The 25830-nt window shown below is 45.1% G+C and overlaps 1 protein-coding gene across 1 annotated transcript in view; it reads right to left on the reverse strand.

Moving 5' to 3' along the window:
* Nucleotides 1-25830, reverse strand: part of DIS3L2 (DIS3 like 3'-5' exoribonuclease 2) — a 180499-nt gene that overhangs the window by 43030 nt on the left and 111639 nt on the right. Inside the window, exons 13-14 of the mRNA XM_059479223.1 lie at nt 21396-21503; nt 17655-17888 (exon numbers count right to left, since the gene is read on the reverse strand). Coding sequence (XP_059335206.1) covers nt 17655-17888; nt 21396-21503 — 342 coding nt within the window. The remainder of the gene's footprint in view (nt 1-17654; nt 17889-21395; nt 21504-25830) is intronic.

The raw sequence follows: 25830 nt of genomic DNA on the forward strand, positions 1-25830 counted from the left end.
TTACAGCAGCACAGGCTGCAAACCTCACAGCTGTGTTTTCACTTAAAGAGGCTGCTCTGGAGACCAAAGCACTTCTTCCATGAGCTTTTCTATTTGTGCTGCAGCTCAAAATTGCTGGAGAAAGACCCTGGGTAGTGGATGAAGAACATGTGGTAAGGACAGGATGGGGGTAATAAAGGACAAACCAAAAGTCCTACAGTGGAAAAAAGAGGAAAGACAAGGAAACTTGCTACCAGCTCAGCGAGTTACCTCTCACACTGGGCTGGAGCAGTCCTTTCCTTTTGGCTTTGTAGACAGCAAATCTCAGCATCTGATTATGGGACTGCTGCTGCTACTGGTTGAAAGTCATTAATTGGTCCTAAGCTGGTACATCACACCTACACTACCTCCTCAGTGAGGCTTCTTCTCTCCATCCCTACAAGCACAATTTCCAGGTGAAGGTTTAAATTCTCTAAGAGGTCCCTGAAGCTGTCCCTGCTGCCCCATTTCCTCAGCACATTAGCCAGCAAAGTGCCTTTGTTAACAGGCTACAAGGTCCATGCGTGTGGCTAAGGACAACGTCAAATCAAATCTCAAAACAGTCTAGGAGAAGGAGATGAAACACATTTGAGGTATTACTCTGGTCTGAATCCCACTGCTTACTTTTATTTTAAAATTCTATCATTCACTTAGTTGCTGTCTGCATTACACAGCTGCATAAAACACAGGAAAAGCCAGTGAATTCTTGACAGGGCAGATGGAAGACAGAAGACAGCTCTTCCCTCTTAAATTAATCTGGAAACCCAAAGGTTCCCAGCCTGGGACCCAAAGCCACAATAAGCTATTACTAAATCATCCCACAAGCTGCAACAGCTCTTTCTCTGCCAACATCAGCCCTGGGATGCAGTGAGGGGTCTCCCTGTCACAGAAGTGAAGTCACCAGCACATATTCCCTGGCACATAGGAGGACTGCCCCATTGATGGCTAGTGGCCCCCAAAACCTCTGCTATGGGTGGCTGGGCAGCACAGCAAAAGCAGGAAGATCTGTCACTGGATCCTTTGCAAAGACAGGCAGATGCTGTCACCAAAATGACAAGCTGGCATCACACCTTTGGCTTTTACATCACAGCTGCAAGTCAAAGCTGAAGAGCCTTTCTAGAAACACAGGGCACAAGAAAACTTTCACCACTTGGCAAAAATAGAAACTGCAAATGAGTTTATTTTTAAGCATTCACACTTGCCTGCATTGGAGGTTTCGGATGCAATCCACAAAGAAATGGATCCAGATTTATTTAGAAAGAAGAGCTGGATACTTCCGTTCATTTTATAAACTGGATGAGCTCATTCTCTACATGCACAATTAGGAAACCACAAAACTAAAATACAGATTATACAATTGTGAAGGGTTTGAATTTGTGGATTAAAAATACCTTCTTCAAAAACTAACAAACTATGACACTGCACTGCATGCCCTAGACCACTAGGGAACTGTCAATGAAGTTAAAAGTATTTTCTACACATATACCAATTTGAAAATAGAAGCAAAACATCCCTAGGAAATGCCACATTAAAACAATGTGACACTAACAAGACATATGCCAAGTTTCACTGCTTGGCTGTTTCATTTTCTGTTATTCTGAGAGCTGCCTCATGCCAGGAACAGAGCAGAGAGCAGTGGTTACCTGGAGGAGGAGGTGACACTGTGCTGTCTTCAAATTGCTCCAGGCACAGGGAAGGAAGGGTAAGAGCGGTGGGTGCAGATGTGTCTGGGTATGTGGCAGGAGGAAGAAAAGTTTGGTGTCTTTTACTGCACCTGACTATAGCACAACTTTCCCTCACCCCAGGAGCCCTGGAGGATGCTGATATATGTTTCACAAATCAGCCTATTTTGTGTCTTCCCCATGACTACTTTGTGCCTTCCCATAATGTGCCCAGTCTTTGTCATTGCTACTGGGAGGATACAAGGAACCGAGGGCAGATCAAACAAAGCAAATCCTATTTTCTTAAGTTTGTTAATGGAAACTGCTTCCCCTGCTAAGCCACTAATGGAGCTGTGAGAATCCAGAAGCACAGATTAATTCAGCACCCAGGTACTGCCTCATGCCTGGAGGGATTTCTGTAGAGTCTCACTGGAAGACAGATAAAGCTTGTAATACCCTCCATACAAGAGATAAATCCATTAAAAAATGAACAGCCCCTGTGCTGACATGGGAAGAGCTCTACCAGGTAACAAGAGCAATCACAACAGTATTTCTAGGTTCAGTTATATCTGCAATCCCTTAACTGGGACTGTGAAGAGCAGAATACCCTGATTACACCACACTGATCTCAGTTTGACAGACACACCATTCTCCCCCATCCCTTGGGGTGCTGCTGTGAAATACCTGGCAGTCCTGAAATCCAGACCTAGTGCTGCTGACTCAATTTTTGCTCAGTCTCTGGGGACAATGTGGACTTCCCTGCAGGCAGCTGTACCATGTCCTTGGCCTAAACCTTTTCCCCCTGACACTGTTACAGCATGGGGATGGGAAGACATCTCCTGCCATACACACAGAGCTGCAGAGCATCTTCTCCTAAGGCTGCATGCCACAGAACACCGCTTCACATCCCACCAGGGCAGTGCTGGCACCCTCCTCCATGGGCACAGGTCAGCTGCGTGCCATGACCTCCTTTCCCTGGCTTCACCAAAATCCCGTGGTATGTCTAAGCACAGTTTCTCAGTGCATGAGTAGGGGATCCAAAGCTTTCCACAGACATCCCTCTCCATTCCCACGGACAGCACAAGCTGCTGCTGTGAGCCCAACTGCTGGGCTCCCCTGGGAAGAGACTGTTTGTGGCGTGGTTGAATTTTTCTGGCAGCAACCTGCTCCTGCCCACATTTTCCTAGAGGCTCCAGGCTCCTCTGTCACAGCAAAAGAAGGAAGCAGGAGTGGACAGTGGCCAGGAGACTTGTCCCAGCAAGCCCAGACCCCCTGGCAGTGGGACAGGCACCCGGCCCTCCAGTCCCAACACGGCTGTGCTTCAGCAGAGAAGCAATTTCTGCATGCAGGCACTTCAGAAAGGGCTCTGGCAAGGTTCACACTGAAAAGGTGTAAATTCTATAGCATTTTTGTAGGGCCAGATTCATTTCAGAGCCTGTGATGGTGCTGTGGATCTCTGGGTTAGAATGTAGGGGGTAGGATCAGGGAATCCTCTTCCAGTGCTAATGCACAGCAGGCTGTTACAACCCTCTGTTCCACACTGTGACTAAACATATGTAAGGGGCTCAACATGGTTTATGTTCAGTAGCTGTGGTTTCCAAGCAGTACTGCATTTCTTTAAAATGAAGATACATCATATTTTTAAACTATTTTTAAAACCAGCCACAAATCTGCAACCTTTTACATCATTCCTCCTTCCTCCCACCAAACCTAAAACACAGCACACAGTCAGAGAAGATCAGCAAGCTCATGTGTGAGAATTTGGCTGCAGGGATCTCATGTGTGCCCATGCACACTCATACACAGAGGGAAACTCAAAGCTGAATTCAGGTACAATCTATGTTTAGGGTTACCCAGGATGTATTCCATTATTTACAGGTGTGAATACCAGCATGCTGTACACAGGGTAGGAGAATCCAAGAGCTAAACCAAAGCATGAGGTCGTTTATTTAACAATCTGCCTCAGCAAGTGTAAGGTTTCCTGCCTCTAGTTCAGCATACAAGCAACCTGATTGTGTATCACCCTAAAATCTCATCACAGCCTTCCCTTGCCAGGACTGCTCCCATCCACACCTAAAGCAAGTCACAACACAACTGAATCTCAAATTTCCATTTTTAACATAGCCCTCCACAGGACTATGTTCAGTTGGAGCAGGGAAATCTTACCAAAATCCTTAGAAATTATCCTTAAAAGACATTCTGCAAAGGCTGCTCCCTAGAAATGCCTGTCTGCTGTGAAGTACAGCACTCTTGCAGAGCTCTCTGAGTTTTGCAGTAGTCTTGCATAAATCAGGCTTTTCAGTTACCCAGCTTGATGGACTTGGGTATTTGTTGGGTTAATTTTGTCCAGTCAGTCCTGGAATAGGAGTTGTCCATACCAAAGCAGTAAGTTTTAAAGGCAAAAACCAACACCGTATTTTACAGACAGATTCAAGTTCTTAAAATTAGCTATTTATTCCAACAATATTAAAAGGAGACACACCACTTTCTCAGTCATTTTTCCATTCGTAGTATTTTTATTTTTTTTAAACCCATAAGCCTAATCCCTAATTTTTCTATGGAAAAGCTGGAAGGAAAAGATCACAGGGAAGAAGGATCAGCCTGCTAGAGCATCCAGCGTGCTTGTTCTCCCTTTGGAGAGGTTGTCGGGCTTATGGTTGAGATTATATTTTTAAATACTTTCTGAAAGTAAATAAATAAATAAAAATCTCTCCAGGCATCAGTATTATCTTGTGAAGGAGACCCAAACAAAGCATGGGAGGCTAGAAAGGAGCCAGTAAATTCTAAGGGTGTAGAACAGGAGAGGGGATTAAGCCTGGTGATTAAATTAGGCAATGCATGAATACATTCCAATGCACAACATCACTCAAGCACTGGACAAAACATATGGCAACAATGGAGAGCGCTGCCCACGAGGTCACCTTTAATATGATTAGCCATGGACGCCTGAAAGGAGATCTCCTGAGTACCAGCGTGGTAACCCTGCTTTGTGCAGCCTGGAGGAGCTCCCTGTGAAAGCCTTTGAGGCTCCCTGAAATCACACAAACGGCTGCTGTGTGCTCAGGGATGTGCCCAAGTCCACTGAAAGCAGGACACAGACAAAAAAAGAGCCTTGAGGCCGGGCGAGCTTTTTGTTCCCCACTCCCAGGGCAGCGTTGGGCCCGGTCCCCAGGGTGTCCTGCCTGACAACTGGGTCACCACACGGGCTCCCCTGTCCCACTTGGACTTTTCAACTCTGCTGTGCCGCATTCACCAGCACCGCTCCTCTCTTTGAAGGGGGAGAAAGCGCCTCATCCATCACTGACACGAAGGCAGTTAATTCACTTCTTTACAACTGGAAAGGCTTTTGCTGTGAGCAGGAGGGAGTGCAGGAAGAGTAATGAAATCCAAAAGGGAGCCAAATGATGCTTTCCTCTGCTAGACGCCAGCGCTGGCAGTGCTTGCTGCTGGCACTGTGTGTGTGGGTGAAAGGAGACTCTTTTGTGGTATGCCATTAGCTACATCCAAGGCCCCAGTTCATGTTTACCACAGCCACTGCCTTACTTCACTTGGTATTTTTTTCCAGTCCTGTTGATCATACTGCAGAACTGACCGAGTCCGTTTGGAAGCCTTGCTCACAGAAAGCAGAAACAAATTGCTTTTTGAAAAGATTATTTTTTTTTCTTTTGTAAACCAAACCTCACGCTGCTTTCCATAAACCTAACCTAAAGCTGAAATCCTCACTTAGAACTGAAGAGCAAAGGTCCGTGCTAGACTTGCCCACACTGGTGGGCTCAGCCATACCACTCGCCCATGGAGATGCCACAACCCATGGGAGCATCCAGCTCTGCTGCCCAGACTGCACAAGAGGGCATCTCATACTCTGGCATTACTCTGCAGCCCCAGCAAGTAAAACTCCATCACAGCTGCAGTCAGCAGGTTGTCACAGGATCACAGAATATTCCGAGTTGGAAGGGACCCACAAGGATCACCAAGTCCAGCTCTTAAGTGAACGGCCCCTAGGGGCATCAAACCCACATGATTACCATGCTCTGACCAACTGTCCTGTCAACTGTAATGGGAAGAAACACTCCATGACATCAAAGATAATCTTGTGTGAGTCACTCTGCATGACAACCTTGCTGTAATCAGGTGAGCCCTTCAGACTGCTGAACTCTACCCCAGAGGACCTTGGCACACTCAGCTGAGTTCCCAATAAGATTTCTCCAGGCCTTTGGCATTTCAGATTCCAGGCAATGACTAACTGGGGACACGTGAGGGACAGGTCCAACGACAACTTCTTTCACACACTTTGTATCTGCATGGCTGGAGGGTGAAAGTCATGGAGACAACCCCAGGAGCAATTTGTTCTGGCTCACAGGTCCCAGCAGCTACAAATGCTCAGTGACAGAGCAGCAACAAACACAGGACAGGACTGCTACCAGCTGAGCTCCTGCTACTGCCAGGAAAAGGATCATCTCCTAAAGCCCTTTCCAGTTTTACATTTCCAGCATGCCATAACTGCAGAGCCTTGACACAACACACGCCAGGCACTGCACTGTAACAGCTGACATTCAATAAGCTGGGAGATTCCTACCCTCTCATACCATAGAGTCATCTTTGATCCTTCTAATAGATCTCTTAGACTCTCATGGAATCTGCCAAGACTGAAGATCAAGCCAGTTTCTAATGAGACAAGGCAGACCGTGCAGCTGCACACTAGTTCTAAAAACATTTGGGGGCAACAGGTATATTAAAGGTTTGGGGGTTTTTTTAATTTCAGACAAACAAAAAACCCTTCTACAAACCCTTTCCTCTTCCACAATGAAAATTAATGAGGGCTGGGACAAAAGCCTGGGTAGCTCTTATTTCTTAGCCATTCAAGCTCTTTTCAGTAAATCTTCCTCCTCTGAACTGTGTTTTGTACCCATTGCTGTGCTACCACTATGACAAAGGCTACTTGAGGCAAAACCACTGATCCTCAGTGTTGGGTCTAAAGTAAGTTACAGACAATTCTCCTGAAGGGATGATGCCCAGGTGATGTTACTTTGTCCAGCTGCTTGGGGTTGGGGCAAGTCCTCTGTCCCCTGCAGAGCTTGGCTGCAGGTGGCAGCTGTGAACTCTGAAGAAAGAAGGTCATCCAGTTCACTCCTGAGGAGCATCCATGCCCTATGAAGTGGGCACACAAGGACAGGTTTGACACATCTCTGTCTGCTGAATTTCTTCATGCCAAGAAAAATGTACAACATCTTGTTGGTCCCAGCATGTGGAGACCAACTGGCTCCTGTGCTGGGCCTGGCCTGTGGAAACTCCATTCAGATATTCCATATTTCTACCTGGCATCTCCCAGTGCTCACTGTGTGCTCTATCTTTATCTCACAACTCCTGGGATTCTCAGCAATAGCATTCTTCCAGCGTGGAGAACCTCAGAGTAGTCTCTTACACTCTTTAAGGAAAGACACACCTGTTTACTATCTCAGCTGGTTGCAACAGCACCATATGCATGGTCTTTAAACTGATTTCAAGGAACCTCTATAAATGCTTGAGAATCTGAAAACAGATGACCACACTGCCAAAGGATTTCAAGGTTGGCCCCCCTGGGTAAAGGATATTTGTCAGCAGCTCCCCCTGGAACAATGTTATGGATCTATCAATATATTTGCCTTTTACTCCTACCTAAACATGAGAATTCAATAACTCCCCAGCTCATTTAACCACCTGCATGTTGTCCATTGTCTTATTAAAAAAAAAAAACAAGCAAAACACCTAAACAGCAAGGCAATGTGAGCACAGAATTCACTTTCAGTAATGCTTGAAAATAATAAAAAACAGAGAGCTGAAGTGAGAATTCAAAACCTCAAAGTAATTTCAACCATACATACACGAGTAGGGAAAAGTTTATACATGATGCAACAGAAAAAATTACTCACTTTCTGAAATGCCAAAGCCTGTTTTAGTTCATTTTGTCTTCTATACCTGCTAAACACATCAATGACTGAGAAATCATTTAATAAATTGCATTTTTTCAAATCCCATTTTAGCTATTTAAGCATTTTATTTCCCAGTATTGTAGGTCAGGTTCTACTTCTAACATGCTAATCAACAATAGAGTGCAAGCTGGATCAAGGGGTTTGCTCCTCAGAAAAGCAAGGATAGTCTTGAGATTAAAACAGAGACCTTGAAATTGAGGTGAAACTACAACCCTAAAGTTAATGCAAAATCTCCTGCTGACTCATGGGACTGTGAATTTTTCAGCATTACCATGAGACACCCAATAAGCAACAGCTCTGAAGCTCCCCAGTTCTGCAGGATCACACAGATCAAACCCATGACAGGGCAGGTTTACTTCAACTGTCAAGGATGGTACAAATTAAATTTTGTTGCATTCAGGCTAGGCTGGTTTTTTACGAAAAAGGCTAAGCAAGAGTGACTGCTTGGTTAGTTTGTATTTCTGTGACAGAAACAAGTTTTTCAAGCCCAGTTAAAGGAATTGCCCACAAGAACCCCTCCACAGTGATTTTGCATGGCTGGTTTCTTCCAGATGTCTCAAGTCCCTCATGCCACTCAAGTCCAACAAACTCTTGAGGCTACTTTCTCACTGCCTCTTGCTTAGTTTTCAAGTGACCACCAATTTAATGGCAGCCCATCACAGATGGTCAATGGACTGTGGCCAGCTTGGTTGGTAACTAATTAGCACAAATGCAAGATATTAGCTGCCAGATGAGATCCAAAATAGAAATATGCTTCCTTCAGAGGGCAAAGTTTAGCAGTGTTGGCAGGTTTAAGGTGTGACAATGCAGTAACTTGTGAATACATATCATGGGCACTCACATGATGTGTACTCACAAGCTGATGGGAGCGACGGGTGTTTGTGCCTCAAGATGGAAGCAGGAAATAACAGGGAATGTGTCCCCCAGCAGTGAGACACAGAGCTGCACAAAGAAGGAGCACACTCAGGGAGAAGGTCGTCCTCAAATCCCAACTAAGGAAATAAGTGCAACATGGACCAACAACCTTATCTGAGATGTCATGCCTCATGCTCCCATTTTACACAATTTCATATTGAGGGGAAATCCATACTCTGAATTATGTTTGTTTGCTTAAACAACTTCCCTGTTACCACATGAAGATGCAGAAAAGGGCAAGATAAATGATCCAGAATACCCAAGACAGATTCAAAGCCACTTGCTTTCAAAACAAACCCAAGAGGTTGCTCAACAAAATGCACTCCAAATGAATCACTGCAAACTTTAACAGGACATATAACTTCAGAAGATGTGAGCCTGCACTTGGAACATTTAAAGATAAACCCAAAATTGGACTTCAGCAGGCACTGGTTTCCTCAGATGGGGCAAGATCAGCTCTGTCCTCACCTGCTGGGATCTTGGCTAAAATCTTGGCTATGCTTGGATCCTGTAGTCTCATTTCAGAGGGCTATGAAAACCACAGGTACTTTCTGAGCTTCTTTGTACTTCAGCATCCGTATGCTATGAATGACAAAAGATAAAATACCCCAGGACTCAGAAGGAGTGATCATGCCCAGAAACACCTGATAAAATGAGTTGTGGCCATGAATATTTTCCCTTCTTACTTTGGAATTGAAATGAGAAATCACAGAACTGTAATGTCAGAATCTTTCATCTCCTTCCAAACGTTGTCTTTTGTTATTATACAATTAGCCTTTCTTCTATATACTGTTGGGTGAAACTGAAATGGCTCTGACAAAGAGCTGCTACATCTTCACCTATGGCAGATTGATCACATTTGCAGCTATATCAGTCAACACCCAGTGACTCCATCTAAAGAGGATGATGGATTAGCCTTGCAGTCAACTATAATTAATGCCTGAAAAAAAAAACCCTTGTCAAGTCTTTGTTCAAATACGTGATAAACAGAATCTGGAACAACAAGAGACTTTCTGATGACGTCTGTTCATCACCAGGGAAGAAAAACACCATTAAGTGGAGGGCAGGAGTCTCAGAGCAAGGATTGTTCCCTCAGCAGAAGATGTAAAATAAGAATTTCCTCCCAGCACTCACCCCACATGCACCTCTACACAAACGTGTTTTCCTGGGTTTTATTTGTCTTGCTATCAGAGACACTGAAGAACCAGTTTGTTTCTGCTTCATCAAGAACCAGTTTTTCCATCCTGAACCTTTTTCAATATAGCCAGCAGAAGCCACTACTCTCCCTATCAACCTCAAAAATACCAGAGAACAGCTTTCTCAGCTGGATCAAGCACTGAATCCTCTGTCCACCTGAGCTATCAGCATCACATTTGGGACACATTCCACCACACTAAGCCAACACAGATGCCCTCTATTTCCCCTAGACATGCTATTTGGCACTGTCTGAGCAGATGACACCAGGCTGTCTGTCACAAGGCAAGGGCAAGACCCATGTGTGAGCAGTTAATCCACAGAATCAAGAGATGTGTACTTCATGTGTGAATTTGGAGTGCTTGCAAACACCTTCAACCTTGCTTGCAGGTCAGCATGCAATGACTGCCAGCTCATCCCCCTTCTACAATGGCTGATCACCAACTGGATTCAAGCAACAGAAAAAGCCAAGCAATTTGGAAGGTCTAAGGATGTACTGCCCACTGCAACTCTGTCCCAGGCAAGCAGGAGGGACTTCCATGGGATAGCAGCCCACTGGCTTGGTCCTGGCACACATAGGCAAAGCCCAAGAACTGAAAAGAATGGGGAGAGAGGCTACTTGTGAAACACACCAACTGCTTCTGCACTGCTGAGATGTGCTGGCCACAGTTCAGCCCTCATGTTTCTCTGCTCTGAATTGTGAGATGTATCTGCTGGGGAAGCAGGATAAAAACGCCTGTCCTTAACTGGGCCAGCAATAGACAGCAGAAACAAAGAAGCACCAGTTCTTATTCAACAGGTGTCAGTAATAAACATGAGATGAAGAGAATGGTCAGCATTGGCCCAAGGCAGTGGATTGGCAGGGAAATCAGATAAAGTCCTGTCAGCTCTGCCACCAACACACCATGTGAGCTTGGGCAACTGTTTCACCTCTTCATACCATTCCCATTGTCTGGAAGGATGGAGCCAGCCTCCCCTCTGATACTTGCTCTGAGGCTAGTAGGTGAAAGAACAACTAACACTTCTGCTGTGTCACACAACATCTCAAAATTAAAGCAAAAGACCTGGTTTTTACAGGGAAGTTTCTCAGCTTGCACGTCTGCAATAAATTTATTAAAACTCAAGGGTTAAGCTGTGTTTGTTTAGAAGAAAACCACTCGTACACCATCAGAGGTCTTGAATATCTGAACAAGTGGCTGGAATACTTTCTCCAGGAAGAATAAAGTCATAACCCACTCTTGCATTACTGATGGTAAATTAATGCCAGAGCACCACTGTGTGGGGAGCTCCTTCCTGGCTGTGTTTGCCCAGACATCTGGCTGCAGTGGCTCCCAGCACGACGCTCCACAGCCGAGCCCTGTGCTCCAGCGCCCGACTCCCCGCGCGTGCCGGAGCCAGCTCGGCCATTGCCCAGCTGCTCCTGCTGGGACACTGCTGCTCGGCTCCACCGGGGAACGGCGGGACGCGCGCGAGGACATCAATCCTACTCACACCCCTGGGAAGACTTCATTAAAATCCCAGGGCAAAAGACTAGATTCGGAGAGCTTTCCACTCAAAATCCTAATTTAATCAAATTATTTTAAAACCTCCGGGCAACGCAAACATCTCTATGCAAACAGAGAGATGCTCAGCCAACACACATCCCCTGTATAACACAATCCCAGAACTCCTCCATCCCATGCGAATCCTCGGTGTGTGTGCAAACTTCCCGACCTAAGCTGTAGCTGCTCCTGACCACAGTGGTGACATCTCATATTCTCCTGCCAAGCACCATGTTCCTCTGTGGTATGGCAAGGAAGACATGCTGAAAATCCTCCCTATTTTTCTGACACACCTTTGTACAGCTTTGTACATTTTGAGTACTCCTGCAGGAGAGTACCATTCCCCAGGAGGAAGCTGTGGCCTCAGATGCTCGTTTTGATGTATTAACTGGGGCTACACAAAAGACACAAAATCCCCAAAGGAAATTAATCTCCAAGTACATCCAACATTCCCCCAGCTGCCTTATGTATCACACAGTATAAGCAACTATCCATAATGATCATATAGCACCTGCTGTCCCCATTCTGGGTTTCAGTGATGTCTCTTTAACCAGACATCAAAGAGAAGGAGCAGACAATGCTGGAATTGTGATAGGAAGTGAATAGTGAAAGCTCCTTGTCAGTCTGAGTTTCCATTTATCTCACAGCCCCGTACATACTGCCCACCCTGCCTCTGCTGGCATGTTCATGCACTTTTGCTGTAACAGCCTCTTTAGGAAGGTAAAGAGGCAGTTTTCAGGCTTTTATAGATGGGCCTTTTGGATTTTCTCTTGCACCAAAGCCAAGTGCCCAGCCAGGTACCTACACCTCAACCTACCCTGATGGAACCAAATCCGAGATGAATTTGGTACTGTCACATGCCATGCAATGAGCACCACGACTTTCTTTTTGAGACTGACCAAGAGATGCAGCCCCTGCTCCACTCAGGGGCTGCAGAAAAGCCATTTACTCCTCCCTTGAACAGTCCACACACTCAGTGTGCCGGGGAAGCACATACAGCAGCCTTGGACAGAAAACTTAAGGATCACTCCAGAGAGTAGCCAATCCAGGATGAACCTTTCTGCCCCAATTGCATTTTGAGACATAAATTCAGAATATGCTATTAAAGAAAACACATCAGATTGAAGTCTGTGCAACATTATAGCCCTTTTCTTTCAACCCTAAGTCTTCCATTCATATACTAATTAACTGTATTTTGCACACAATGACTGTTTAACCAGGGTAGAAATATTTATTACTTTCACAAAGCAAGAATAAAAGACGTGAATGCTTACTATACAGATATGAGGCAGGAAATATGACAAAACAATTTTCCATAATTATTTCCAGCAGTTGCTCATATTGGAAAATGTTAATAATTAGAGTAATTCATTTGTGGTTCGTGAGATTTACAATTAAACAGCATTAGCAAGGACAGTTGTCTAAAAATACATGTTTCTGCTCTATCCCATTAGCTACAACCAAAACCGAAATTTCCCAACATACAGTGCCCCACGCAGTGTCCTTCCTCCCCCTCACTTTCCATGTGTGAGTGGCTTGAGTCAACTTCTCAAAGCCATTTGCACCAAGCAGGCAGACTAGGTTCTGAGGGCTTCAAAACCTATATAGAGCTGGCTACTAATTCCCAGATGTCACATACCTGGGTGGTTTGGAGCTGGCACTCTGCACACATCTTGGTGTTTGGGACCTTTGTGCTTGTTTCCCTATGTTTCCTGAAGCTCTATTAAATGCTCTCTTACTTCAGCAGTACCACCAGTCTTAAATAAACAAAGCTATTCTCAAAGATCACTGATTTCCTTATCCTCAGCAGCCATGGTACAAGACCATAGGTCTCCAGCGTTCTACAGAGCTACAACAACACAATTTTTACTACCTCTAAGTTACTCAAAACAATACAGACCCACAGGGAACAGCAACCCTTGCTCACATGACAAGACAATGGCATCCTACACAAGCCGGGAACAAGCACAAGTGAGACCATTTCACTACCAATTCAACACTTAAATTCGTGTAACACTCTCATCTTTGTCATTTTTGCCCTTTTTTTCCTTCCCTTTTCCCACACACCTGCAAAGCTAAATGTCTGTTTTGCAGAAAACAAGGAGAGAAGCTATTCTAGCAAACAATTCAGTGCCATTAACTGGTACAATGCAAATGCACTTTGGGTTGCTCTCACAAGAACTTTGGTCAATGCTGATGTTTTGAGCGCCCAGGTGTAAATGTGCTGGTAAAGGTAGAATCACTGGCACAACAAAAGGAAATGCTTAGCTCACAGAGAGTTGTCATAGAGACAGATCAGCATCCCGGGGTATTCTCATTTTAAAAAGGCACAGAAATCCTTTTTAACCTGTCTTCCCGTAGGCATCTGTCCTCGTGATTCATTTCTAAACTGCTGAGGCCAAAAGAGAACCATTTATCAGCACGTCTCCTCTAGGCAGGCTGGAGCTAAGAAGCTTTTCTGCAAACTTGATGGTTTTTGTTGAAAGCAAGTTTCTATCTGATTCTCTGGCTAGTGTTTCTAAAAGCTGTGGGCTGGGGAAGTGATCCAGCTTCAAAGTAACCTGGCCAGGAAAAAAAAAAGAAAGCTGTGGGTTGTGCTCACTTTGCTTTTTAAACCAGGTCAGATCTCTGCTCCAATTTATAGACTGGCTACACCAGGAGCTGTGAGAGGACAGCACAGAGGAGGCATTTCATGGTCCTGTGCGGGAAGGAGGTGTGAGGGGGAAGACAATATTGTAAATACCTGAATATTTTTTCTGAGTCACATACAAGACTTCTTTCCTTTGCACCTAAAAGCTGCAGCTCTGAATGAGAAGGAAAAGAAATACATTAATCTCTGTCTGTGTGGACAAAGTTTCATAAGCTTCTTAGCTGTTGAAGGTGCAAAATCTTTAAACCTTTAAAACTCAGCTCAACTGCTTTTTGGAACTAGGAAGCTGGCAGGCAGCAGAGGAAACCATATTCTAGGGAAAAAACCCCAGAAGGGGCCTATGGGGACAGCTGGATCCCCACGGAATGACAGATGCGTGGCTCTGGTTGCAAACATGGTCCTCAGACCCAAGGTCCAATGCAGCAGGATTCTCGGCAATCCCAGCAGGATTCCCAGAGCTCAGCAGAGGCATGACAGGAACTGGAGAGTGGGGGGAAAGAGGGGTCACAGGTATGTGGGTTAAAGTCATGGCCAGGATTAAACTAAAGCAGGAATTTAAAATTGCACACCCCCAAGAGGCACACACATACTGACACTGAACCCACAAACTCTGAGCTTTCCAGACTGTGTACTATCTCTGTAATGTCTCATGGTCTTTTGTGTGACACAGATATGTAATTCCTAAGTTATTAAAATATATATATCTGTATATTCTTCATACGTTGAGCTATGGAGATTCTGCTTCTAAAATTGCTGCTAAAGGATAAAACTATGGGCAAGCAGATGCTGCTCTCACATTAGGTCATAAAAATTCAGCAGTGACATTCAAAGAGGAAACGTTCTTCTCATCCCAGCAGGACCAGCCTGACACTGCTGTATCCTACTGGAGCCATTCTGTGTCATGTCCAAGGAGCTCCCTGGCCAGGCAATATTTCTGCTGTTATAAAGATATGCCCATGAATTGCTTCATCTGAGAAATGTTCTTAGTTTTGGGGAATAAATCCTAAACTGCATGGATACTATGGGACACATCAGTATCAGTCCACAGAGAAAACTGAGGCAGACAGGGAGAGCACCGGCCCAAAGCCACCACAGCCAGTGGCAAAGGAGAACGGGAGATTCTTTCCCCCAGGATTTTCTTAATACCAACAGGAAGCACATGAACACTTCACACTGAAAAATGGCAGGGTGGAAGTAAACAAAAAAAGTTATCATTGTTCAATCAGGAGTTACCCCATGGCAGAACTCTCAAACATAACACAATGTATAGGAAGAGGGCTCACATCCCTTGGAAAAAAAAGCACAGAAGTCATCCATGCTCAGCCACCCCCTCCCTTAAGACTGTGAGATGATCATTTCCTTCACTCACATATTTATTTGGAATCCGATAATTCATTGCCCCAAGCTTCCTGCTGGAGTTTGTCTTCCATTGTTCAGGATTTACATTACTCAACAGGAAATCAGTGAGAGGTCCAGTGATTAGAAAGGTGTGTTTCCCATTTGGGCCCACCCTTGCTTGCTCATTTGGGGCTGGAAGTGGGACATGGCACACAGCTGTGCCCATGGGAACTCAGGGAACTGGGGAAGCAGGAGTAGAGGAGTTTGTCCCCTTCTATTAAAGGACAGATTGCTTTGTCCTGCCATATGCCACTGGCCACGTCCTCAAACCTGTCCCTCACACACTGCTCATATTCAGGCCTTGGAGCAACCACTTCCTCCATGGGCTGGGGAGGGTGTAGTTTATCAAAATAAAGCTATCAGGGCAGTACTTGACTCCACTAAGTGTGGTGAAAGTGTCCCTTGATCTAAAATATGCTTCCTTCTCAAAGACCATTACTTTGACATTCTTGCCAGGGGAGAGAGATTCTGCACAGTATAAAGTGGCATTTGTGACACATAACTCAGTTTATCATGATGGCTGGGAATAGGCTGAGCAGGAATCAACGGCCCCTGGTGCCCTTAGCTGTGGCTTTTAATCCCAATCTCACAAATGATGCTCCAATATGTTCTCTTTAATGGCTCCTCTGCAGGAGCACAGAGCAAAACAAAACACAGCTAATCTTTTATGGCCTATCACTGGAACAGGATGCTTCCCTGGCCAAATCCTCCCATTGAAAATGTCACAGCTGGTTTAAAACATATTTCCCCTGAGGTTAGCTTGATAACAGGTAACTCAACTCGGGGGCACACAGCTAGCAGTCAGCACTACACTGTAACAGTGACTTGTGGAAAGCAGCTGGTGACCTTTCTGGGCCACAGCTTCCAGTCACCATGGACTCTTTTTCCAAGCCAGATACCTCCAAGGCTTCCCAGGCAGCTGATCTCGTGCAAAAGCTGTGATTTTTATGTTTCTCTAGCATTTAGGGTGTGCTTGGGAACAAAGGCCCAGTTTATTAGCCATTGTGCACTAAGCCTCAAAGAAGGAAGTCTCTGTTCCAGAAGAGGTTTCAGAAAACTTCAAAGTGGAATTTGATTTCCAAAAATAGTTTTCAAATTAATTTAGGGAGACCTTAAGCAAATGACCTTGCTCCAGGCTCACTTATGTGTGCTGAACCAGTCCTCTGAGACCTCCTACAACAGACGTAGGCAAGACAGCCCCAGACACTTCACTGCCTATAGCAGAAGGTTTATCCTAAAATAAAAACTCCTCTGCTGAAACTCAAGATACAAATTTGTCATTCTGTCCATCTCAGACATGGGGGAAAGCACATTGCCTCTTCTTCACAGCAGCTCCACCAGAATGTTGAGGAAAGTCACAGATTAGAGACACCTCTTGCTCCTGTTGCTCTGCAATGATTTCTCTAAAATTAGACTTTCCTGCAACTGGAGACAACACTATAATGCTGAGTAAAATGGAAGGGTTACAACATATATCTTACATACAATAGCCCTGTTTACACCACTCCTAGCTTATTTCTCAGCAATATCCTTATGTTGACTCACACTCATTTTGCAAAATGAAACAATAGAGCTTCCTTATATTAAAAGATTATTTTATCTCCTGCTCAGGAAGACCACTGGGTTCTACAAATTACTGGAACCTCCTTTCCAAAAAAACTATCAGAAGCCACCTCAGAGCAGCTGAACATCACGCAAAAGTATTTTTTGCTGTGATAGCCTAATATATCTGGATCTTCTTGTAAAACAGAAATGACACATACCACTACTGATACAAGATTATTTAAATCACCCCAGACAGAAAACCTCCTCACTAGCATTTTTTCCTCTGAAACACACCCAACACTTGCAAGTATTAGCTTAGATAACATTTAGTCATTTTCCCAGCATAGAGAACTGCTGTGAAAGCTGTGGAAAACAAGAATATTGCAAGCACAGAAAGAAATGTGGAAGATGAGCCTTTCCCAGTGAAATGTGCATTAATATCTGAACTGCACGATAATGAATGACATTGTCATGATTTGTTTCACTGCATGAATTACTTACCCAGTCCAACAGGGTTTTAGGATTTTGAAAAATGTTAGAAAATGGATCACTCCTTAAAAACCAGGGATTTTTTTCTTTTCATCCTACCTACTGCTTAGGGTACATAATTTGATGCCGCTCTTAAGACAACACTGGCACTCAAACCTGCCTTTCTATTCCAGCCTTGATTTTACCCTTCAAGTTTTTAGACTGGTCAGAAAATCCTTAGAGAGCACAAGGTGAAACTGCTGTGGTGAAGCCTGAAGGGGCTGGACTCACTCACCTGGTCTAAGTGCAGGGCGCCCTCGGTGAAACGCTGCTTGCGCAGGCGCTGCGCCACGCGATGCAAGTTCAGCACAGCCTCCTGGATCTCAGCTATCGAGTGCTGGGGTGAGACAGGGGGGAGCTCTTCAGGTGCCAACACCTTCCCAGGGCTGTCAATCATGCTCTGGGCATGGTCATAGCTGAGCTTCACGCAGGAGCAGATGACCGTCCTCCCAAACCACTCATCAAGGATCTGCAAAATTGCCAAGTGGAAATGGATCTGAGGACTCATTCTTCTGGTGCACAAAAGCTTGGGGAGTTCCACAAACACTGGGAGGAATGACAGCAGACTTCCCCACTACCTGTGATCTCTGGGTGAAGATCTTGTCCTACTGAGACCTTCAGGCCTTTTGCCCATGCAGATTCTCTGGCATTTAGTAAGGTGTATATGCAAGCAACAGGTAACAATGCACTGTGCACATACATAGGAGACTGCCTGGATCTCCCTCCTCTACCTGACTTCCCTCCTCCACAGAGCTCCAAGAACTACAGACCATCTGGGAGCTGAACCCAGTCTGTTGACTCACAGGTTACCAGGTGCAGGAGTGACAACAGGCAGATACACACATGCCAGAGAGGTTCTCCTGCCTAAAACACAGCAGAATGGCTTAAAGTCTGGCCACCAGAGCACAAGAGACTGGCCTTAAAATCCTGTTTTCAGGAGTACTGCAGGAACCCCAACATCTGACTAGCACTTGTGAAAGTGCCTGAGTAGGACTTCAGTGGGTCTGGAGGAGAGATGGGACAGCCACTGACCCCTTGCTTCTCTGATCATGTCCATGGTTCTAGGTCCAAACTCAAGCCAGGAACATTTCTGGGCTTCCAAACTACTTTGGAATTGAGAGGAAAATATTCAATAAACTGCTTAAAAATTAATTTATTTTAAACCAGAAGCCACTCTCATTTAGAACTCCCTAAAAGAATACTGGAGTAAAAGTAGGAATTCAGAATCATTTCTAAAGCAGACAGGAAAACCTATTTTCAGCTGACATATATAAGAGAATCAATCCAACAACTCATCAAGACAGTTATAAAGTGCCAAGGGACATGGGCAGAGGGATTTTCACAAAAGTAAAGAGCATTGGCATGAGGGCTCTGGAGACAGATGCAGTTTGTGATAAACCATTCAAAGCACAAGTGGTCAGAGAATGATTGAAGAATTGTAATTCTGCCTTAGCTGCCAGTGCCACCTTACCCCTCCATCAGCCCAACAGGACAAGGTAAATTCTGCAAGTGACAGAGTCCAGGGAGAAGGGCGAGCTCTCTATGACAGCCTTATCAAGGACACTGCTTGAGAGACAAACCTTCCTCTTAATAGGAAGGGACTGATTCCCAAAATACCTTTGCTGCCTCCTTCCCTAATGCATCACAGATGTGCTGTATAACTCAGCAACCCAGAGCTCTGAAAGTCACAGGGCTTTTAAGGTTATTTCTACTTCGAGAGTGCTTTAATAGCAGAGATGCAGCAAGTAGCATCTTGCAATATAAAGTGCAGCTCATGGTTATTCCCTGCATCTCTTCTTCTGTGCTGTGGAGAAAGAAAGGAAGAGAAAGAAAAAACAAGAAAACCAAACCAAACCAAACAAAACAAAACAAAAAAACCCAAAAAAAACCAAAAAAAAAAACAACAAAAAAAAAAACCTGGAGATGTTGTGACAGTGGTGAGTGGTGGCAGCACCTGCTCTGTGTTCTGCTGCATCTGTGCAATGCAGCTCAGCTTCTTGTGGTGATGGGGGATGCATGTCCAGTAGGTCAGCAGCCCCTGCTGCTTTGGAAACCCCCCCAGAGGAATGGGCAAGCTCCCATGGGCTGGCCCATGTACCATGGCTGAGGGATGGGCAAGGCACAGTGGAGGAGCAACATTTGGGGGTTGTGAGCTGGGACCTAGAGATTACAATGACCAGCCCACAAGATGAGTCTGCAAAGTTTCCCCCATCACAGCAAACCTGGTGCACCCAGAGTCCACAAAGAGCACCAGCATCTAAAGGATTTCTAAAGTTATGATAAGGTTTCCCCAGTTCTGCCTGCTTTTGAGCAAAACCCATAGTCCTGAGCAGCATCCTGTCCTCACTGTCAGTGCTCTCAGGGCTCTCCACCAACAGCTGAGGTTCAAGGGCTGTGTTGGGGCCTTTGACTCACCCCCCTTTCACCCAGCAGAGTGTCAGGGAGCATGTGATCCTGCTTGCACTGAGAAACAGGTATACTAACACCTAGAAATACCAGCTTTCAGAAGAATGCCCTCCTGGGCAAAAGCCCTACAACCACTCTTCCCTCTTGGAAAGAATAAATTCTTCTCCAGCCTTCACCTGACATCCACATCAAGTGACCTCAAGTAAGACTGTAACCCTGAAAGGCCTTGTAGGAGAAACCAGTTTGCTGAGATGGCCACGGGCAGTCTGCTCTCCCAGGGACAGCATGGCCACAGCCCACACCACTCCAGAGTCTGCTCTCTGAGCTGAATGCTACAGGTCCTCTATTTTCTCACTTGTCAGACAGGGTTGGACTGAGCAGTGCTTGAAACACAACCGATATATTGCATGGAACAAGAGACAAGATGTAATTGAAAGCTTATTTTAATTAAGACTTGACTTTTAGCTGTTCAAAGACAACTCAGAGTCAATAAAAGGTCTACCTAGTAGAGTCTGCTCTTAGAAGGTCTCATGAGCAATCATGCTGTTGCTACAGGAAGGTGAACACTTTTCACAGCAGACAAATACAACCCACTTCAATGCCAGAGCAGGGATTCACTGCAGAAATACAGAATCAGGACGGCAACTGTATTTTGCTAAGGCACAAAGATAGATTCAGCATCCTTTAGAGCAGCTGGGACAATAATAGGGAGGTGAATCTTTGTGGAGAATTACCAAATTGGCACAAGAAATACTGTCTACAGAAAGATTTGTAAATATAATGACAATGGTTAAAAAAAATCTCTGAGTACAAAAAGTGTATTTTGCATAGACTAAAGTGTGCTCTGGTACTGCCAGTCTTTAGCCCTCCCTGATTAGTAAGGGGAGATTACTAAGGGGACCCTGTGATCACCAAAGAGAAGATTTTAGGGTAACAAAGAGTGTGGGAGAGGAACAGGGAGAGAAATGAAGACCTGGGGAGTGGTGGCAGGCAGCTGCAGGCAGCTCAGTGCGCCAACAGACAGCCTCCACTTCTGCTCCCTGGAAATAACACATGCAGAGAGGATGGAGCCATGCCTTTGCTGAAGGGCTATCATGCTTTATTTGGACTGATGTAATTTGCAGCTCTGAAGAGGAATTAAACAGCCTGTTTAGCAGAGAGGCCACGGAGGCACAGTGCCGCATCTGCCGCACTGCACAACTGCCTGTGAGCTCCAGGAAGGCCTGGAGTCAGGGGCACAGCTCATCCACCCAAAGCATCAGCTCTGAATTGCTGCTGGAGGTAAGACATTACATGGTTGGGTGACCTGGCAAGGAGCAGGACATTCTCCATTCCTCAGATTCATACAAATGTTCATCCTTTCCCAGCCATACTGAGAGATGGTTTCAGTTAGAAATTCCACACTATGTCTTCAGCAAGACAAGACATAGGGACAGTCTACATCCTCCAGTATTGTTCACCTTTGCTATCCACCTGAGTGTTGAGGGATGACATTTTTACCATTACAAGAGAAGGGGCTGGCCATGAGGAAAGATTGATTAGCAGGATGATTGCCTGCTGCCTAAGGTACCTTGCCTTCCGGAGTCAATTTCCAAATCACAGAGAACGTCAGTCTGTCTTGCATGGGATTGAGACTGCAGAGCTCCTCACAGAGCAGCCTGGGAAGCATTGGGATCACCTGTAAGAGAAGAGAGCCTTGGTGAGACACAAGCTTTTAGTATGGACAAGCTTCCCTGAGCAGCTGGTGAAGAGAAAATATGTTAAGCTGTCAGCATCACATTCTCTGTGGCAGGAGTGGCCACGTCACAGCTCTGGGATGCATCACCCATGCCAGAGCCGTATCACATGGCAGAGAGTGTGCTGGCATGGAATGAGGAAGAAAACCAAATCCTCTGAAATGAGAGGATTTCAGACATGGCTAAGACCACCAATATCCACACCAGCCCCATCCCTCAATGAGACCAGAGGCAGTTTTAAGTCTCCAACCTGGGAATCATTCCCAGTGCTCCTCTCTGAAGAATGGAGTAAGCATCCTGGAGTGATCTGCATCCTTGGTTATGCAAACACTTACACTGCAACTTTTAAGGTCACAAAGTTTGCTCTTTTCCACTTCTTTGCCACTGGGAAGAATGAGGAAAGGCACATCAGGAAATTTAATGTTGAAGAAACGTGGTCCTGGCAGTCAGGAGCTGGAGAGGTTGGATTGGGGAACTGCGTTTCTTGCTTTCCCACTGAAAACCATGTAACCAAGAAGTAAATCCAAGTCCGCTCTCTGCAGAGCATAAATGAAACTTCTCCTATGCAACACAGGAGACTTGCTTGGCTTCAAGATTGGATCATGCTTTACAGCACAGACAGGAACTTGTAGATGCAGGTGAGTAAAGTAAAACAAAAGTACCTGTGTTATGACTATTGACCATGCTGTTTGCAAATGGAGAACAATTACTTTATCATACTCAAAATTTGAACAAAATGTCAGCCAGCATAAATTTCTGCAGGATTTTTTAACCCGTGTCCTAATTCCTTACAACTAATCAACATTTTTGCTGCTGAACGTTGAATTACCAAATTCCAAATTACTCACCTGACTACATCAACAAAGCTAAAAGTTTTTGAGCATATTCATGCTAGAGCAAACCTGAGTAGCTCCGTTTCCACCATCCCTGAGTTATTTCCTAAGTGAAGTCTGTATTAAAGATAATCTTTAGCAGCTGCTTAATGAAGCAAAACTCATTATTTGAGTTTCACTTCTGACTTCCCTTCTCATTATTTACCTTTGTGAGGAAGCAATAATTGCCCTCAAAAAACCACTACACTACTCCTCTAGTTTATTTTGAATGGCAACATGGAATGGTGCTTTTCAGAAAAACAGAGAGAAATGCTCTACTTGTGTGCCATAAAGTAATTTAGCTATTTAATTTAGTTTCCGTTTTGACTGCTCTGTGTGCCAGCCTGTAAATATAGGACCAGCAGGAAGCTGACTGGCATACAAATCCCAGCTCTTCCAAACTCTGACACCTATTTAGTGATTTCACAGATAACTTTCCTACCTGGAGGCAGGAGAACCACTGTTCTTCAAAACAGTATGAAAAAACAGTCTCAGGTGCCCATTTTCTCCTCAGGTGCCCACAGTTTACACTTACCTTTTGCTCTGAAGGAAAGACTTAAAATGTTTAATCACATTTGTGGTTTGGCACCAGAAAATGACTATAAATCTCTTCTAACTGCGGTGCACACTAGTGCGAAAAGGTTAACTGCATGGTCTGGGGCTCTCAGGGAGTCACACCATGAATCAGCAGCCCTGGTTCTCCTGGCAGGTCACAAGGGCACAGCCTATGATAAGCTGTTTCCCACAACACAAAGCCGCCAACTCTGTTATTGCAGTTGCGAGCAGAACGTTAACAATGCTGCTACATTCATAACTCACTGCCCTGGTACGTGAGCCTGCCCATGCTGCCTGCAGGGACCCACAGGGGTATAAATTCAGTGTAAGTGATGCCAACCCATAGCAGAAAAGAGAGAAAATAGCTTTATAGACTCTCGGAAATCCCTGCCTGCTCAAGATCACCCATGGCCACCCTAAGACCCCGAAGTTCAGGTCACAGTGAACAAAGTGCTAGCAATTTAACAAAAGCTCCCATGCCCTTTCCCACCCAAATTAAAAGCTGCTTTTCTCTCTCTCCCCAGCTTTGATAATCTGATAATTGTCTGTACTTACTGAATATTTGTGTGCTTTTGCACATCCTCTTTCCCTTCCCATCTCCTGGAGCAATACCAGTTTGCTAGAAAAATGCCTGCGTGGAACATGAAGGCCCATGCTCGCTTTAAGTGTACTTGAGCAGGATTAATATCCAATTCAAGTGGCTGTAATTCAGTGGAAGGGCTTTCAATGATGTGAAACACAAGCAAAGCTTTAACTCAGATCATAATTACAGCACGAAACACTCACCAAGCAATTAGCTGTAACAAATCTACTGTTAGGGAAGCATCAGCCTGTGTTACCTTTGTTTTACAGGAGAGAAACTTTAGGCGAAGTAACTTAACCTAAGCCATGGAGGAAGTCTCATGGGAGAATAAGAATGCAATCAACCTTTTCCTGGGCTCAGCAAACACATACATAACATAACCTGACCTTGCACTGAAGGTATCTCAATTTATTCTACCTTACTGAATTAAAAGAAACCTGTTTCCAACACCACAACAGTCTTGCCTGATTGCCTCCTGCCTTAACATCACAATTCCTCTTCACCCTCTACATGGAATAAAAACCCACTGTCACAAGGCACAGGAGTTAAAGTTATAAATACACATTTCCTTTTTCCCTAACGTGATACAGTCACAGCCTGAAAGGATTCCCAGGAATTGCAAGCCCAGCATTTAACATACAAAGATGTCGCCATTGTATCACACTCAGAGAGTGAGATGTTCCAGGAGTGATCCCAGGGGCTGCCCGGAGGAACTCTGGCCAACAGGATTATCTCCATCTCTTTCTGACAGAGACACAGAGTGAGAGATTTCCCTAAGCACATCTTTAATGTCCAGATTTGCAAAATACCAGAGTTGTGTAGAATTGCCTTGAATAATCCAGAGGTTGCCCAGCACCTTTTTAATGCTCTGCCCTTCCCGTGACTGTCTGCCAAGAGCAGCAGTGGCTGCCAGCTGTCCTGTGGAGTGCCAGGGCACACAGGAATCCAGCCAGTGAAATCCTGCTGAGGGATAGCACCTCCAGTGGGAAGTGGTTTCCTTGGCAAATTGCTACGGATGTGCCTATGTTGGGGATCACACCATTCAGGCTGATTTTACTGCAGATGGAAATCAAGTCACCTGGGCTTATACAGGGGTCATAAACCTGGAATTAAGGGTTTATAAATGTAGCTGAATCTAGAAATGCAGTTGGAGAGGCCCAGCAAGGCTAGGCAAAAAAATTTCACAATGTAAAAAAGGAGCTACACTCCCCAGGAAATCCTTTCTAATGAATATGTCATAGAAACCAGGGCTTGGGTGGTGAGAGCTTGTCTGGTTTTAATCCCCCTCTATTACTCAGGCTAATAAAAGACATCATCTCTCCCCACAAGCCTAGCAGTGCCCAAGAGATACTGGAAAGGGCACTTCTTTGAGTGGAAGGTTGATATCAATGCTGGCAGCTACAAGTCTGCATTTCAAATCAAACCACAGACATCTCCCTATTTCCAAGTCCTAAATGCAAAATCTTCAGCGCTACCCATGAGACTCAGTTGTCCAGCACTGCCTGACAGCCTGCTCCATGCCACTGGTTCTCCCTGCAGGCAGCCCCACATCCCAGAAAGCCAAAGCAATGGCACCACTGGAAAACCACAGTGAGAGAGGGCACTTCTGGGGCTGGGGAGGTCCTACACACCATCATGCTGGAATTATAAAACAGATGGACCTGTGGCCATGGCTGGTCACGCTGCTCAGCAACTGGCTCCTCTGTAGGGGAAGATCCAAACCCCTGCTTGTGAAAGCCCAGGGGTTTGTTTTGTTTTGTCTCTTCAACTAATAAAGTGCTTCCAGAAACCAAATGTGAGTTTCCAGTCTCAGACTCGTTCCTAAGGAGTTGGGCAGGGGAGGGAGGAAGCACATGCATGCTGAGATGACAAAAGTTCTTGCTCCCTATAAAATCAGAAACATCTGCTGCAGCCAGGACTAACTCACTGGCCAGGCTCAGAGTAGGTTAGCCCAGAGCAGTTCTGATCAGTGAACTCACTGTAGCAGCTTTTCAAGGAATAGAAGGGGAAAACTGGTCAGCCAGTCAAAGGGAAAAAGGAACAAACCCTGGTCAAGCATAATCCTCTATCTTCACCACAAAGTTACATGAGCAGTTTTGCTCCCTTCAAAATTCATTCTGCTGGCATCCTGCTTTGGCTGCCCCTTAATTCTTGGTTGGTTATGACCACCACTGACCCCCAAGGTGATCCTTCTCCCACAATCAGTCCAATGGGGAGGGATTGTATTAACCAAGAGCTTCCACTAGAGCTGGTAGGAGA

This window comes from Ammospiza nelsoni, chromosome 10, assembly GCF_027579445.1.
Source record: "Ammospiza nelsoni isolate bAmmNel1 chromosome 10, bAmmNel1.pri, whole genome shotgun sequence".
Classification (NCBI taxonomy): Eukaryota; Metazoa; Chordata; class Aves; order Passeriformes; family Passerellidae; genus Ammospiza; species Ammospiza nelsoni.